Source organism: Centropristis striata, chromosome 2 (genome assembly GCF_030273125.1).
Source record: "Centropristis striata isolate RG_2023a ecotype Rhode Island chromosome 2, C.striata_1.0, whole genome shotgun sequence".
NCBI classification, from domain to species: Eukaryota; Metazoa; Chordata; class Actinopteri; order Perciformes; family Serranidae; genus Centropristis; species Centropristis striata.
This window is the reverse complement of record NC_081518.1, coordinates 40,139,267-40,155,944: the sequence shown is the minus strand read 5'-3', so window position 1 is coordinate 40,155,944 and position 16,678 is coordinate 40,139,267. Positions and strand designations below refer to the sequence as shown.

Below are 16,678 nucleotides of genomic sequence, written 5' to 3'. Positions count from 1 at the left end.
AATTACCAAAAAAAGACACAAAATTACCCAAAAAAGACACAAAATGACTAAAAAAAGACACAAAATGATATAAAAAAAACCCCAAAAAGACACAAAATGACCAAAAAAAAACCCCACAAAATGACCAAAAAAACCCATGAAATGACCAAAAAGACTAAAACACATTAACACATGAGCACTTTAACACAGTGGAGACAGAGCTGACTTCCAAAATGACTTGGCGACCCCCAGAAATCATCTCCCGACCCCAAGGTTGAGAACAGCTGCTTTAATGCAAGTGGAGGCATCTGTGTTATTTAACGAGTCTGAATGCAGCTCAGTGTCATTTGTTACTGGTTCATGTCAGCTGTATTCTTCTGTACCGTTGGATCTTCAACCTTCGACACAAACTGTCCTCCCTGCAAACTATCCTGCCTGTCATCTTCGTGCTCTCCCTCCCAGAACAGCATGTCTCATAAGAGTACTGCCATTATGTAATGTCAAGAGCAAGAAAAGATCAATTATTCATTATTATCTCCTGTATAATATATAGCTGTACTGCTCCATTCTCCGTTCAGAGCCGGGTGGTGGACAGGTTGATTTAATGGATCTATCTCATGGGATTATAACCTAAGATAAAATAAGACTTTATTTATCCCATAGTGGGGAAATTAGTTGCAGCAGCTCAAGACAGAGACAGGAGTTTCCAAAAATATAAAAACAGAATAAAGAATTAAAAAAAAGACATTGTATACATAATAAACATACAATATATACAGTTCCCTCTTGTTTTAACCCATTGAAGCCTGGAAAGCAGATACGTCGTTTTGTAGTATTTGTATAAGCTCTCACATACTTTTTGAATTTCATTTCTATCTGCTACAGAGGCTGAAAAATCTATTATTTAGTAGAAGCGTTACACTTCTGTTGAATTTCCAGAAAAATTTCAGGTTTTAGGGGCTTATTTTAAAATTGCCCAGAGGTTTTACAGGCAGGCTCTGAAAATATTCTGGCAGAATGTTTTTGAACATATTGCACCAGAGAAGCTCATATTCTATATCCACATATCAATCAGTCAGTCAACCTGTCAGTCAATACCTAAGGGAAAGTCGGGATTTCCTTCTGTCATCATTTCTCAAATGTCTTTGTATTTCTGTATTTCTGTGTTTCTGTGTCCAGTGAACGGTTATGTTGGTTCACCTGGTGGAGGCAGCTTGGGGAAGATCATACCACCCAAATCTCCTCCTCTGCCACCTCCTGGGAGCAGCCTGCTCCCCACCAGCCGCAAGACAGACCTTCGAGTGGTCATCCCTCAGTCCAAAGGAATGATGCAAACGCTGGTAAGTGTGTGTCCTAATCCTTCATGATATATATTGAATTGAAAAGGGGGCGTCCCGGTGGCTCACACTGGTAGAGCACGTACCATGAAAGCCGTGTCCTTGCTGCAGCGGACCCGGGTTCGAATCCGGCCTGAGGTCCCTTTGCTGCATGTCTTCCCCTCTGTCTCCCCCTTTCTATCTGTCACTTTCTAATAAAGCAGTAAAATGCCAAAAAAAAATATTTAATTGAAAACTGTACAAAGACAATATATTTAATGTTTAATGTAATGTTTATTTTTTGTAAATATGCACTCTGAATTTGTCACATTCTGTTTTTATTTGTTTTACACGTTGGCCCAACTTTATTGGAACTGGGGTGGAGTGTAGGACCTCACAGGTTAAAAACAATGAAGAATATCCTCAAATTTTAAATGGAGTTTAAAGCAGTGCTCTTTTTAAGGGTAGATGTTAGTACAATAATACTTGAAGGTGTATTATGTAACTTATCTGCATTAAAATGTCTTAAAACAATTAGATCTAAGTTATATATTTTGTTAAGATTGCACTTACATCATCCCAATGTGCAACATTTTTCAAACCCAGAAAATGTTTTAATTTTAATCAAGATAACTGTCCGTTACAGTTAATGTGTCAGTATTGTGGCTGTCTGAATAAAATGTAAATTTATGACATTTTTACGAGACACTTTCAAATATTGGTTATTTTTAACTATATATTTTAACCACATGAAGGATTTTAGTCACTGGACGATGGATTTTAACCCATTGAAGCCTGGAAAACGGATACGTTGTTTTTGTAGTATTTGTATAAGCTCTCAAATACTTTTGGAATTTCATTTCTATCTGCTACAGAGGCTGAAAAATCTATTATTTAGTAGAAGCGTTGACACTTCTGTTGAATTTCCAGAAAACTTGAGGTTTTAGAGGTTTATTTTAAAATCGCCCAGAGGTTTTACAGGCATTTTAGGCGTCAATGGGTTAAGTTATCAGAGAAAGACTGAGATGGGATGATTTCCCAGACAAGAACAAGTAAATAGATGATGAAGATCACCACAGAGTGGTCAGCAACTTTTCAGAACAATTGGTTCAGAACCATCTGGACCAGATGGTTGGTGAGTGTGCACATGAGATCACTGTTCTCTTAAAGGAGACGCGATCTCTCTGTTCCACACATCAATATTGGCAAAGAATTGCTTTGCTGATTTGAAAAGACTTGACTTCAAGGCAAGAGTTGTCAGAACCATAACCAGTAATCCTCCTCATGACCCATAGTGCCTTTCAGTGGAGTTCCTTTTCATGGTGAACTTAAAGTTCATTTTACAGTCATGTCTTCAGATGCTGTGCATCCAAGGGATTCAGTATATACATGAACAATGGGAGCAGTGTAAGGCAGTATGGCCATGTGACGGGGTCAGGGGTCAATAGGCCCCTAGCATGTGCTAATAACGGGACAAGTCAGCAGTTACCCACATCTTTTTTATGTGTCATTGCCGCCGTTTAGTGACAAAAATGCTTGTCGAAAGGGCTGGTGACTGATCAATACCATTTTAAATTGGTAAACATGAAAAAAATGCAAACAAGCCAGAGAGAAAATGCTAGAAAACGTAGTAGGGATGCGCTGTTACACTAGATTGCCCTCTAGTGGTATTCTCCAGTAACACACATAGGTACCTATACAGTATGTCGGGGGGGGCAACCTTACTAACTAAAGAGCCACTGTTGGTAAAAAAAAAAAGAGAAAATCGCGGAATGGAGCCACAAACCTTATATTGAGCCTAAAATAAAAATTAAACAGCCTGATAAGTCTAAATTAGCCTACCAACATTATTGATAGTCATATTGAGCATTTATTAATATGATTTTAAAAACTAGTCTATATCGGGGAACTGAAAACTAAACTAAAAGTTGGCAAAACTTAAAGGTTAAGGCGCCGGGCCGGAGACTTTCGTAAGCTATGAAGCACATTTTAGTTGACTTAAATGTCAAAACTTTTTTAATATGCTGTAAAAAGGCTATACAATTTTACAATTGAGTAATACAAATAGCTTTTGGTCTACACCATTGATAAATGAACATTTTAATGTAAAAATATGTATATCATTTTTTTTGTCTCAACCACGGGGAGCCCCTGCAGGCGGCCTAAAGAGCCACATGAGGCTCTGGAGCCACGGGTTGACCACCCCTGCAGTATGTGAATGATTCTGTTCACGACAGAGCTGGTTGTGAAAGCGAGTATATCTCCGGCTGAAGTCGCAATAAATGCATTTCTATTCATGAACAACCTTGTTTAGGCTGTATTGCTTTCTTCTTTTCCTCTTTTATTGGCATGTCTTTACTGCCACAAACTCACAATATGTGTATCGTATGTCAATGCCTGTAGATTATGAGACAAGATCCCGACAGTTCAGGGGGCATTAAAAATTCTTCTGTCCATGGACGATTCGGTCCCTACTAAAGATGGTGTGTTTTTCACATATTAGGTAAACACTTTATAGCTTTACTTGAAACATTTTTAACCCTTTATAGGGCACTCCTGGAAATTGAAAATGTCAACCCTGAAGTGTTATTGGAGGATATTACAAGACTTTTTGCAAAATGGTTAATTTTTATATTGCAAATCGAGGTCAATTGAGTCATTATTATTATTATTATTATTATTATTATTATTATTATATTTATTATAGTCTCTTTCCCACAGCAACTCTAAATAGACAATAACACATCATTTGCATCCATCACCACTTTATCTTTTACCTTTAAACTATTTATTATCTTTTTAGACTTATTATATATGCGTGATGTCTGAATGTCTTTTTTAAAGCACCTTATATATGAGAAGCACACGTAAATTTAGTTGTATACTTTTTTAATACAATGACAATAAAGGAAAGCTTGAATCTTGTATTATTCACTGAAGCTCAAGTTACCAAATATGGTTCTTTGCCTGATAAAGGGTTAATAGTAAAAATCTGCACGACTGAAGTGACTTAATATACTTTAGTCATAATATATAAGACAACATAAGATGTCCTAAGATCCTCTATTATAGCTCTGGCAGTGACAGTAGGTCTTGTATATTATCTTTGATATTATGGAGGACTTTAGGCACCATGGCTCCAGCCTGTACTAGCATTTAAGTCCACAAGAACAAGTTAAGTGTTCTCAGTGTTTAGTAGGTGACTCCACTGCTTGTTCACACAGACAGACACCCCGTGATCTTTTTGCCAGATTGAGTTTGTCTCCATCGTAAAGAACCTTATAAAGTAAAATGACGCATTACAGTAAAAGAAACATAAATACTGTCATTTCTAGCAAAGTTTGTTTTGGAAGGCAACAGGCTGGACACACAAAAACACTGATGATGTTTCAAGTAGACTGCCAACTCGTCCACTTTGTTGGAAAGGGAGAGCAGATTCTCTGTTGAGACCACAAGAACTCAAACAAAATATACACTGCTTCATTCTAACATCTGATATTGTGGCACAAAGAAACCCTCAAAGATTGCACGGTAGAAGAAGTTACAGTGATTAGATGCATGAAATCTAAATCTAGAGTTCATGGTTTGGTGAAGTGTCTCTCTGCTCTGGAGTCTTCAGAGCTTCTGTCTTTCTTCCTTCAGATTGTACATTCAGCAGCTGAGCTGGATTTTAAAGTTATTGATTTGCCCTTAACTCCCTTACTGTTGCCCTTCCCTCCCACACTGTGCTCAAACATGATGTAACGATTTCTTTTTTCTTTTCTATGGTGACCCAACAGCTCCATTACCCAGCTGGCTGTGAGATCCAGGGGATTTTTACATGCTGCAGTGATCCGCCTGAATAAGAACAACATTTATTATTTCTCCAGTTAACATTAATGTGAATGTCCAAAGTTTTGGGAGATATGAGCCAATTATTTTGAATAGTATTGTTAACAAAAAAATAGATGGAAATATAAGTTCACAGATTTATTGTGACTATGAGAAGAGAATTTGCTGATTTATTTTTGAGAGTTTACAGACAACAAATTAGAAATGGAAATCACATTAGTTGATATAAGTTAGGTCTTTTTGACATTTTAATGCAAAAAAAGTTACATTTCACATCTTTGGGTACCCTTAAAATTGCATTGCTCTAAACAGCATAAAAATGTCATTGTTTTTATCTTTGTGAGGACTTGGTAATTCAAAAGTTACAATTAATGCATTTATTAAAGGTCCCATATTGAGATTTCCTTGTCTTTTAAGATGAGATAACATAAGGAATATCTTATCTTATCTTATCTTATCTTATAACAGGTCTAGGTGCTATATAAATGTGAAAGTATCAAAACCCTCAATCCAAAGAAAAATGTCCTCAGAAACGTGTGCCTTAAATGAGCCATCAGGACTTCTGTAGGTTGTGATGTCACAACTACACTTTTTATAAATATTAAGTGCAACTACAGTGCTGTAGAAGTCATTCCCCCGCTGCAATGACGGTGCAGAGATGCAGAGAGCACAGTTACGAAGGGCACAAAAACACTGACCAAACAGAGTAGTGTATGGTTTTTACAGGAGGGAGCCTTAAAGAGAAAGGTGCTTTCTAATACAGTGAGTTTCAGACAGAGGGTTTTTATTGGTATATTCAGACAGTTTGAGAAAACATTTAAAAACTATGTGTTTTTAAGCAATAACACATGTGAACATGTTCTGTGAGAAACCTAAAATACAAGTATGAACTTAAAAAATGAGCATAAAATGTCCCCTTTAAATAAATGTATACATTAGCATTTTGAATGAGTAAGTCTAAATTCTTAATGAATGCACACCCTTTAATCCCACATGTGGCAGTCAACACTGACTATACAGAAATGAGTCAAATGTGATTTCTCATCATCCTGCTCGCCCTGAGATGATTCTTGTTGATCACTGGGTGACAAATAATGAATAGATGTGTTTACAGGAGCAGTTAGCAGGGTCCTTGTCAGTGGTGTGAGACTGTTAAATACCAGCTTTTATGGGCTGACACTGGCATGTAGTTGAAACATGCAACAAAACCATAAACAGTAGTATGTAACATCAACAATGTTGAACAGTTGGTGGTTTAAACATTGTGGTAGCTGCTCAGATGATGATATTTTTTAGTTTCTGCTTTTCATTCAGATGTTGAGTTGGTCGGACAGAAACTCTCTGTGGTCATTTTGAAACTGCCTCTCACTTCCTCCTTTATGCATATGTGTGCATGTAGGTGTGAAAAGTATGCTTTGAGGACTGTTCGTGTTTTGCACAAGATTGCACGAAATTTTTTTCATTTTGTTTCTTTATTCATAAGGAACTGAGCCGGTCTGCCTTTCTTTACAGGCCGCATGTGTTAACCATCATCATTACCGTGTTAGCTCAAACTTGAATTCTCTGCTATAGCATTTGTCAGTCACAGTGACAGAAATACCAAAGATAACTCAGGGAAAAGGGAAGGAAACACAATCTGATGGTCACATTTGGTGCCTATTTCTTTAGCATGTTAGTTTTAGGCAAGTATCAGTTGGTTAACCCACCGTTTGTATGTATGTGTGTGCGTGTGTGGGGGGTGGGTGTGTGTGTGTGTGTGTGTGTGTGTACGTGCAGTGAATGACCTCATTCAGACTGATGTCATTGCTGATATTATCAGGCTTTAGCAGCAACAGCCCAGAGAGGAACAACACAAAACTTGTAATGACTGTTAAAAATGTGTCATGTTAAAGAGCCATCCATTTTAATTACCACCCGTTTTACAAGCCAGGAAGAAATTGATCCAAACCAACTTGTTTTCTCGCTTAATTTGAGGCAGTGACTAATTAAGAGTTGAATGCCTGCTGGAATTAAGTGTTTTTATGATGAATTGTTAAACACACAATCAAGGGAATTAGCACTGAGGTTGCAGTAGTAGGCCTAATTACATTTCCTTAACAAGGCTGCTATCAGTTGAGATGCAAAACTCTCAGAACTATTCAGAATGTATAAATAGCTTTAGTAATTTAGTAATTTCTAGGTTTTGCCGTCGTCTGTAGAGAGAAAACATCTACCATCACACAAAATCATGTCCTGTTTTACCTTTATAGACTTGCGACGATTTAAATAAAAATAAAATAAATTGCAAACACATTTTCAATTCCCCCCCAACCATCGTTTTCTGCATTTCATATTGTGTAAAAAATGTCTGTGGCAATAAAGGTCAATGGATATATCTGTCAGGCTTTAGTGGGAACCTGGGCAAATGTGGTGGGAGCATAAACTGTATATTAAGATGAGTGGGAATGCAGCTCATTCATGTGAAAAGTGTCAAGGTTCCCCTTGAACTCTGTCACTATTTGGCCACAAAAACTACACACAGACATGTTCAGTTTCACAGTGACTGTGAACTTAAAACACTGGCAGGATGATGAATATCTGACTGACTTGCAGTAATGCAAAACATTTAGCATCCATCAACAGCCCTGTGTCCTGTTCAGTGTTTTCATGACCAGGACGCTGAACTCCAATAAGTTCAGAAACACTTTGGAAGTCGAAGGCATTCTGGGAAATGTAGGAAACTCCTAAGTAAAGAATGTGTAGCCCAGATGTTGCAGGTTAATACAAATTGGACAGAAGGTATATTGTACATCATGAGTACAGAGAAAGTATGTGGGAAAATAAATGTATACTGACACCATGTGGCTAAAATGTGGCATCACAGGCCATGTTGCGTGTGCATGTCCTCCACTGTAGTATACAGTACAGGCCAAAAGTTTGGACACACCTTCTCATTCAATGCGTTTCCTTTGTTTTCATGACTATTTACATTATAGATTCATCAAAACTATTAATGAACACATGTGGAATTATGTACTTAACAAAAAAGTGTGAAATAACTGAAAACATGTCTTATATTCTAGTAAGCAAAGGGTGGTTACTTTGAGGAATCTAAAATACAAGATATGTTTTCAGTTATTTCACACTTTTTTTTAAGTACATAATTCCATATGTGTTCATTCATAGTTTTGATGCCTTCAGTGAGAATCTACAATGTAAATAGTCATGAAAATAAAGAAAACGCATTGAATGAGAAGGTGTGTGTCCAAACTTTTGACCTGTACTGTATAACTGCAATCTGAGCACAGAAAAGCAACAGAGATAAGACAGATGTTTACAGTCTAATGAATAAACATGGTGTATCTTTATATATTTCCAGAGTAACCAGAGGCTGAGCAGCAGCCAGTCTCTGTCCACCCCGGTGGTCTCCATCACCACACCCAGTCTGCCTCACCAGAGTTTGGTCTACTCCAGCATCAGCTCTGCCTACAACAACGGTACCTGATGATTACTGTGTTTGTACTGTATTGCAGTACAGGACCCAACACATTGAAAAAAAAATCCAATTGACTTGATGTATCAGTTCTGTGTGCTGTGATGCTTACATGTTGTCTCTCTTGGTTAGATTACTCCCTGAACAGTGCGGAGCTGTCGGGCTTCAGCTCCCCTGCAGGCCACTCTCTGGGCTCCATGGCAGCTTGGCAGCAACAGCAGCTGGGATCACTGGGGTACGTTCAATCACCAAAATGATGACCTGAAGTGATATTTATCTGTTTACATTGTTTTGGTGTGAGTCGATTATTTATGTATATATATATATATATATATACAGTACAGGCCAAAAGTTTGGACACATCTTCTCATTCAATGCGTTTTTCTTTATTTTCATGACTATTTACATTGTAGATTCTCACTGAAGGCATCAAAACTATGAATGAACACATATGGAATTATGTACTTAACAAAAAAAGTGTGAAATAACTGAAAACATGTCTTGTATTTTAGATTCCTCAAAGTAACCACCCTTTGCCCACCCATCAAAGACACAAGCAATGATTTCATGCAGCTGCTGACTTAGGGTACCAGGGCTGCGGTCGAATAGTCAAAAAAATCAGCTCCTAAGTCCTTTCCTAACCACTTTTCCTTAACCTCAATGGAAAACGTCACGAGGTCAAGGAAAGCTGAGAAGGAGAATTCATGAGGAGTTAGGAGAAGACGATCGCGGTGTTTAGAGAATCCGACTGCACTTACACTTAGTCTACGTCATCACGCGACGGCGAATGTTGATGACGTCGAATGTCGTGGTGAAACTACAATTTTCTGAAGATAGACTACAAAAATCAGCGTTCTCACGAATATTAGGCGATTACCATGATTGGAAATGAAATGTAACAAAAAAGAATAATAGACCACGCCAGTCACAAAAGTGAAACAAAATGGTGATCACATTGAGAAAGGTTGATCATGCACCTGTCCATTCATATTTATAGACAAAATACCAATAGGTATGATTGACTGAAAACTGATAAATCATGGCACATTTACAACGTTGAGTGCTACAAAGCCACTACTGTACATGTTATTATTATGCTTTTAAAGCATACCTTTATTATTCAGATCTTATTCACATATACACAATCTATAAAATTGCTAAGAATTAAAAAAAATAAAAATAAAATTGGATGAATTGAGATCCTATGTCATTATTCTTCATTTTCAACATATAATTAAATTAAGATGAAAACACATCAGTAACTTACACGACGATCTGCGGGATTTGTCAGTCATTTTGTTCGTTTCTTCTCGTGACCGGTCGGCCTTATATGCTGCTACCGCAAGGAATTGTGGGACGGCATTACCTCCTTTCCTTTCGTAAAGGATGGTCCGGTGTATCCTATGCTAAAGGAGATACTAAAGGAAGCAGTGAAGCTCCTTTCCTTAACAGTTAGAGAATTTGAACAGCTCTTATCATGGCGGCTACGATAATACTTCCGGGTCATTTCACTCAGTTAGGAAGGTTCTTAAGCAAATTTCACTATTCGACCGCAGCCCAGTATCCTGTTCAGGCACTGATTGCAACACAGGACAATTTCACAATTGGCTTGCCTTGTTGTCTGCAGATCTGTTTGTAGTTTCACCACTAAGTGGCGCCACACTCACAGCCTTAAAACATCCTCTTCCTCTGTCCCTCCATCTGTAGGTCAGGGAGCTCCAATCTCTCCATCAACACCAACCACAATATCAACATCAAAGCCGAGCCCATCTCTCCACCCCGCGACCACCTCAGCCAATCAGGGTACATGACACAGGCCCATGCGCCTCCTCCTCCTCACCCATCCACCAGAGCAGAGATGGGGAGGTCTCCTGCAGACAGCATAAGCTCCTCCTGCAGCTCCCACGAGGGAGGCAGCGACCGGGAGGAGCAGCAGCGGCTGGACTTCCATGTGCTCCCCATGAGCAGGTCAGAGGGCAGGGAGAGTCCCACGGTCAAACGAATTCGAATGGACAGCTGGGTGACATAAACAGTCACAATAGCACACAGCACCAGGGCAAAGACAGGATGGACACTGATATGCAAATGTGGATTTTATTGATGTGTTCTGTTGTTTTTATTAAGTTATCTTTGTTTTGTTTTTATTTGGTGGTCAGATTTTTCAGAAGGGTTGAACAAAAATTTGTCTGAAAATTCTGGAAATGTCCGAATCATCTCATTGACTTTCAGAAAATCTAAGGTGGTACTTTTAAACATAACATGCCGTCCTTTTTAAACATAAATTGTTTAAGCATCACAGACTGATAATGTGGGTCCAATTGCAGAACAATCTGTCCTTTTCTTATCCAGTGGGATGCAGAACGATCCAGAATTGGTGGTGAAGCAGTGAAATGCTTCTAAACGTCTCCCACTGGGTGTCACCCAATTCATTTCTGATCTTCTCAGGGTTCGAAACATTGAACGAGTCCAACATGAAAGCAATACTCCCTCCACATCGTCCCTGCTACTCCTCTTTTTAAAAACACTTATTTATATCAGCCAAAGCAGTATGCTGTTTTATGTTGTTTGTGTGTGTTTTTATATTGTGCACAGAATAAGACAATCTTTCATTCAGATTTAAAACTGAAAGCCATGGACACTTGTTCTGTATGTACTATTGAAATGTGCTGTTGTTTTGTATATACTTTAATATATATCACTTTTGGTGTAACTATATATTGTTGATCCGTCTATTGTATCTGCCTGGGTGAAATATGACACCTCCACCAGAGTTGACAGCAGCAGTGTATGCATTGTATGAAAACGGTGTCATATCACAATTTGTCTAGTAGAACTCCAACATCACTGTGGCAGCATGCTCGAATGCAAAGTATATATATATATATATATATATATATATATATCATATATTTTTCTATCCTAATAACTCTGCTTCAATAGGCAATTATTAATTGGTCTCTATTGGATACATCTTTTTTGTGAAGTACCCCATGCTGCATTGTGAAACCACATCTCCAAAACTATACTGATAGTCAAATGAACTCAGGAATGATATTTTTAAATACAAACAAAACAAAACAAAACAATTCTAGCTCTTGCTTTACAAAAGGGATAGAAGACAAGGATGGCAATAGAAAAATCATTTTAAAAAGTATTTTGTCAAGAATACATGAGCTCATATGGGACAAGATGAAATCAGGTTTTGTAGTCAAAAAAAGGATCTTATGATACATTAGCCACACAGAAAAGTCCAAAAGTTGTACTTGGGGTTTTTTGTACAACAGGTAACTTCCTCTATTGTGTATTTAACGGCATTAAGGAAGGAACTAAACTTTAAAATACAAACAGATTTAAATTAGAGCAGAAGTTCATACCCTGGTGAATATTTACAGGGTTTATGGTGTATTTATCCTTATATAACTTTAATGCATTGTTTTGTTTTGTTATAAAAGACATGAAGATAACTGAATTGTCAGTGTGAGATTGGTTGGAGAAATTAAATTTCCTGTGATTCTCAGGAGATGATAGGAATTTACTAAAGATTTGTGTGACTGAACGGTTCATGATTGATGCTGAGGAAATGGTACAAGTGGGTAAGTACGAGGCAGCGCATGTGGTGAGAGGTGCAAAAGCTGCAAGTAACCACAGCAGTGGTTGTGATAGCATGGAAAGGAATCAGTAATGGTGTGAATAGAAAGATAGAGACAGAGCTGAAAGAAGGTGTTGTAGCACATTCCTGGTGTACTGTTCCAAGGAAAATAACATAAATTGTTAATAAACAATTACAGTACGTAAGGAATGTCATCGGAATGCTTCAAAAACAATGGTGCATTTTACTGATACCAATACCTTTATTTTTTAGAAGCTCCCTGGTATCTGGATGTGCCAGATGCACTGCAAAAAAAAGAAAAGTAGGGTGAACTCAAAATTTCAAGGCAACAAACTTAAAATTTTAAGTTGGACAATTAAACTAAATATTTTAAGTTTTGTTTTTGAGTTTGATCAACTCTGAATTTAGATTTTTGTCAGCTCAATTGTAAGTTACAAATTTATAATTTTACATTGTAATAACTTTTAATACTTACTTCTGCAATGTGCTGAATTGGCACGATTGTAACGCCGCTATGAAATGTCAGCTAATGTTGCGACCACAATTTTGAGTTAGCTTTGATACGCTAATGGCTACTCTTGTAGCTGTAACAAGCAGAGCCGCTAGCATCAGTTAGCCGCTAGCTTCCGCTAATGAATTTCACCGCTTTCCTGCATTTCACAACAAAGAAATAAGAGTTAGCAGAACTATTGTCCCTTGTTGTGAACCCCAAATTAAAGATATAAGTAACAACGACTCACAAACTTGTTTTTGAGCAGACAACTGGCTTCCTTTGTTGTGCTAACTTACATTATTGCCCTAAATGTCAATAATTTATATTTCCAAGTTTTACCAACTTAAATCACTGTTTTAGGCCAAAAAATACAAGTTGGCTTTTTTGCAGTGTGCAGAGGTGAACATAAATGGGAAATGTGACAAATGCGGTTGTGCAAATTACAACAGTAGAGGAAGTCATGGTGCCTACTTCATGGGAATGCAAGAATGGGGCATGGAAGTAAAAAAAAAAAATGCTGTGAGTGAGTTTGGTTGTTCAGAAGACAGGAAGGGTCAGCACTGATAGCATCAGTATGTACTGGATTGTTGTTGTGATTTGACTAACTGCTGCCAGACAGGAACTATGTAGTTCACTGAGGATGTACAGGGTAAGCCAGATGTTTGTGTACATTAAACCTGGTTTAAACCATGTGTATGTCATTTAGTAGGGAACTGGAACAAGTATTAAGGTATGAAGGAAGTTAGATTCAGAGCAGACAGCTGTTTGATGTGAGAGGTGTCGAATTTCTGTCTGGCGGCTCATGTTAGCAGCCACATCAATCATGATCTTCTATGTGATAGAACAGTACACAGAGGTTACAAACAGAGAAGAAAAAAAGGCACAGGATTTTTTATTTTTATTTAAACAGCAATATTGATTGAATAAATGGTCTCGCAGTATATTATTTGATACCATCTCATGTCACATATAAATCAGGAACTTTGATCAGTGATCAAAGCACAAAATTAAATGGTAACAGTAACAGGATAATACTAGTTGAGATAAAGAGAAACCAGTGTCACACATGCAGAGCACTGAGGTGGAGAACTGGAGGGTGGAGGGATTAAATGTGCCAAGGTTAATCGAGTGACGAGAGCAAACAGCTGTTTGAGAAAAGGATTAGATTCATGTGAGCCACAAAAGACTGATGTAGAAATAATTCAGATAGATTTGGATAGATAGATTGATGGTAAACAAATCATTAGGACGAGGGTAACTGACTTTTTATTCAGCTTGACATATCTAAGGGTCCAATAACTAATAGATTTGCATGTTTGAGTTCTTTCACATTTGAGCACAAAATATTTTAGTCTTTCTTTTCAACTTTATTGTAACAGTCGTTCTCACAATTAAGGCGTCAAATATAAATGAGTTACAGTAGTGTAACAGACATGACCCTCTCATGACAAATCAGGATATATATTTGTATATTTATATATACACAAATATATATATATATATATATATATATATATATATATAGGCTATATATTTGTGCAGGGCCGGTTCTAGCCCATTGGCTGCCCTAGGCGATATTGAAATTTTGCGCGCCCCCCCCCCCGAACCACATCCATTCCATGTATTCATTCTGATATAGGTACACTATGTTATATGTATTATGCTGTACACTAATATTTGATACATGAACTACAAGCAAGGTAATGGTCTCAGAACATTTTTATTTTTAGAAACTTTGGAACTTTACCAACAACAACTGAATTGAAAATACGAATAAATGAATAAGAAAACACAGATCTTCATCAAATTAAGAATGGCAAAGACTGAAAATAAATAAAATGTAGACATACAAATGCAATAAAAATAAACATAAAGGAAACACAATTTTAATTAAACTTTAGAACTAATGTCCGAGATGAAAATACATACCTCTATACTGTGCTTTCTTCTCCTCCTCCTCTTTTCTTCGTTTTCGCCCCTGTACACCAGACAGTTTGGTCCTTTTCATTTTGCTAGTTGACCTTCTACGACCGTTAGCGTGATCTAGTTCTAGTGTTTTGTGACTTGCAACTGCATCGTCATGACGAGTGACGACACCCATGCACGTATCATATTTTATATAATATAATATTACATTTTCATTCGAAATATGGGTTGGGGCATGTTCATTTAATTCAATGAGGGTTTTATTGCCCATGCTTTTTAAAAAATGTTTCGTTAATCAATGTTGTTAAAACAAAGATGTATGCTTAAGGGTGCCACAAGGGGGCGCCCCCTGCCAATTTGGCGCCCTAGGCAGCCGCCTTGGTGGCCTGTAGGAATAACCGGCCCTGTATTTGTGCATATATATATATATATATGTGTGTGTGTGTGTGTGTGTGTGTGTGTGTGTCTGTGTGTCTGTGTATTTCAATTTAATGGGGATAACAAATGTATTTAGTTGTTTCCCCAATAATTAATTAATTAATAGCTTGGCACACAAATTATTTCGTCCAATTATCAGACATCAGACTTTTTTTCCCCCACCTAAATATATTTGAAGTCATAGGAAATATTTGCATTTGTATAAAACATAACATAGAGCTAACTTGACGTGAATTGGCGTACTTATTTTTTGATATTGTCAAACCAATATCAAAAAATAAGTACGCCAATTCACGTCAAGTTAGCTGGAGTAATAACCAACCGGAAATACATAGTTTGACTTCCAAAATAAACTACAGTTGGTAGAGTTTAATAGAACACATTTGTATTAGGCACGCAGCCTATTACCAACATAATGGTATGATAGTAATGACAATTAGGGCCTACCTTTGGAAGGATGTGCAGGCTGTTTTGCTGTTAAAACATTGTGTAGGAAATATATTTTTTTTAAACATTAGTCTACACATTGCAGTCATACACATAGATGCCCTTTGAAGCTGTACTACCATGTTTTTATTTTGCCTCATTATTATCTTTCTATTCTACGCTTTTATTGGCTCTTATTTCGTCACACTGCTAAAATAATCGGCTAACTCATTTTTTGTCAATTTTTTTTTTTTTTTTGCCTAATTCATCTCCTCATGACGCCGGCCACCTATAGTAAAATCGCCTCCATCCTCAGTTGATCAGATCATGTGATTTTACCCCTTTAAGATCATCACTTCTTTGACAATTCGCCACATTCATAGGCATCAGATAAGAACCCAGCAAAGAAGAGCTAGAGGGAGATTGTTTAGTTATCAGTTTAGTTCATCAGTGTTTTATTGTTGACACTAATATTGGTAACACTTTACTCTAAGGTGTCTACATAAGAGTGACATGAGCGTGTCATAAACATGACATGGGATGTGTCATGAACATTAATGTCACTTTGAAGTAACATTAATGCTCATGATACTTGTCATGTCATGTTTCTGACAGGCTTGTGTGACTCTTATGTAGACACCTTCAAAATAAAGTGTTACCATATCTTGCTTAAGCCACAAAGGCATGTTCAAAAAATTACCTTTATTTCTCTTAAGTTACATAATTTACACACAGTGTTATTACTATGCCAATAGCCATCCTTTGTTACATCCTTTTTGAGTGAAATGATCAATAAATGTCATATGTTACACTTTTGGTGAAGTTTTTTGAGTTCCCTGCAAAACCTGAAAAAAATAGTTTAGCGATTATTTTAACAGGGTGACGAAATGCATGTAATATTTCATAAACTACTTGTGCATGTATTCAAAGTCTACACATGGACACATGTCCGTTTGCCTCTTATCAAGCATTTTTACCTTTAATGATGAATTCAATCAGAGTGGGTTTAATTTGAATTTTCTGACACTGATACACATAATAAATACTTGATTTCAACTGAAGACGTCACAAATACATGATCAAAATCCATTGCAAAAATAAATCACAAACCTCTCAGTGAAAAGACCATAGAAAAAGACCTGTATGCTACCACAGAATGTAGCCTATATAAAGACTTCAGGCCATCC

General features: G+C 37.2%; 1 protein-coding gene across 1 annotated transcript in view; it reads left to right on the top strand.

Annotated features, from left to right (window-relative positions):
- Positions 1 to 11,485, top strand: part of LOC131992653 (myocyte-specific enhancer factor 2A-like) — a 52,781-nt gene extending 41,296 nt beyond the window's left edge. Inside the window, exons 8-11 of the mRNA XM_059358293.1 lie at positions 1,159 to 1,319; positions 8,485 to 8,602; positions 8,731 to 8,833; positions 10,306 to 11,485. Coding sequence (XP_059214276.1) covers positions 1,159 to 1,319; positions 8,485 to 8,602; positions 8,731 to 8,833; positions 10,306 to 10,627 — 704 coding nt within the window. The 3' untranslated portion in view covers positions 10,628 to 11,485. The remainder of the gene's footprint in view (positions 1 to 1,158; positions 1,320 to 8,484; positions 8,603 to 8,730; positions 8,834 to 10,305) is intronic.
- The last annotated feature ends 5,193 nt before the right edge of the window (positions 11,486 to 16,678 follow it).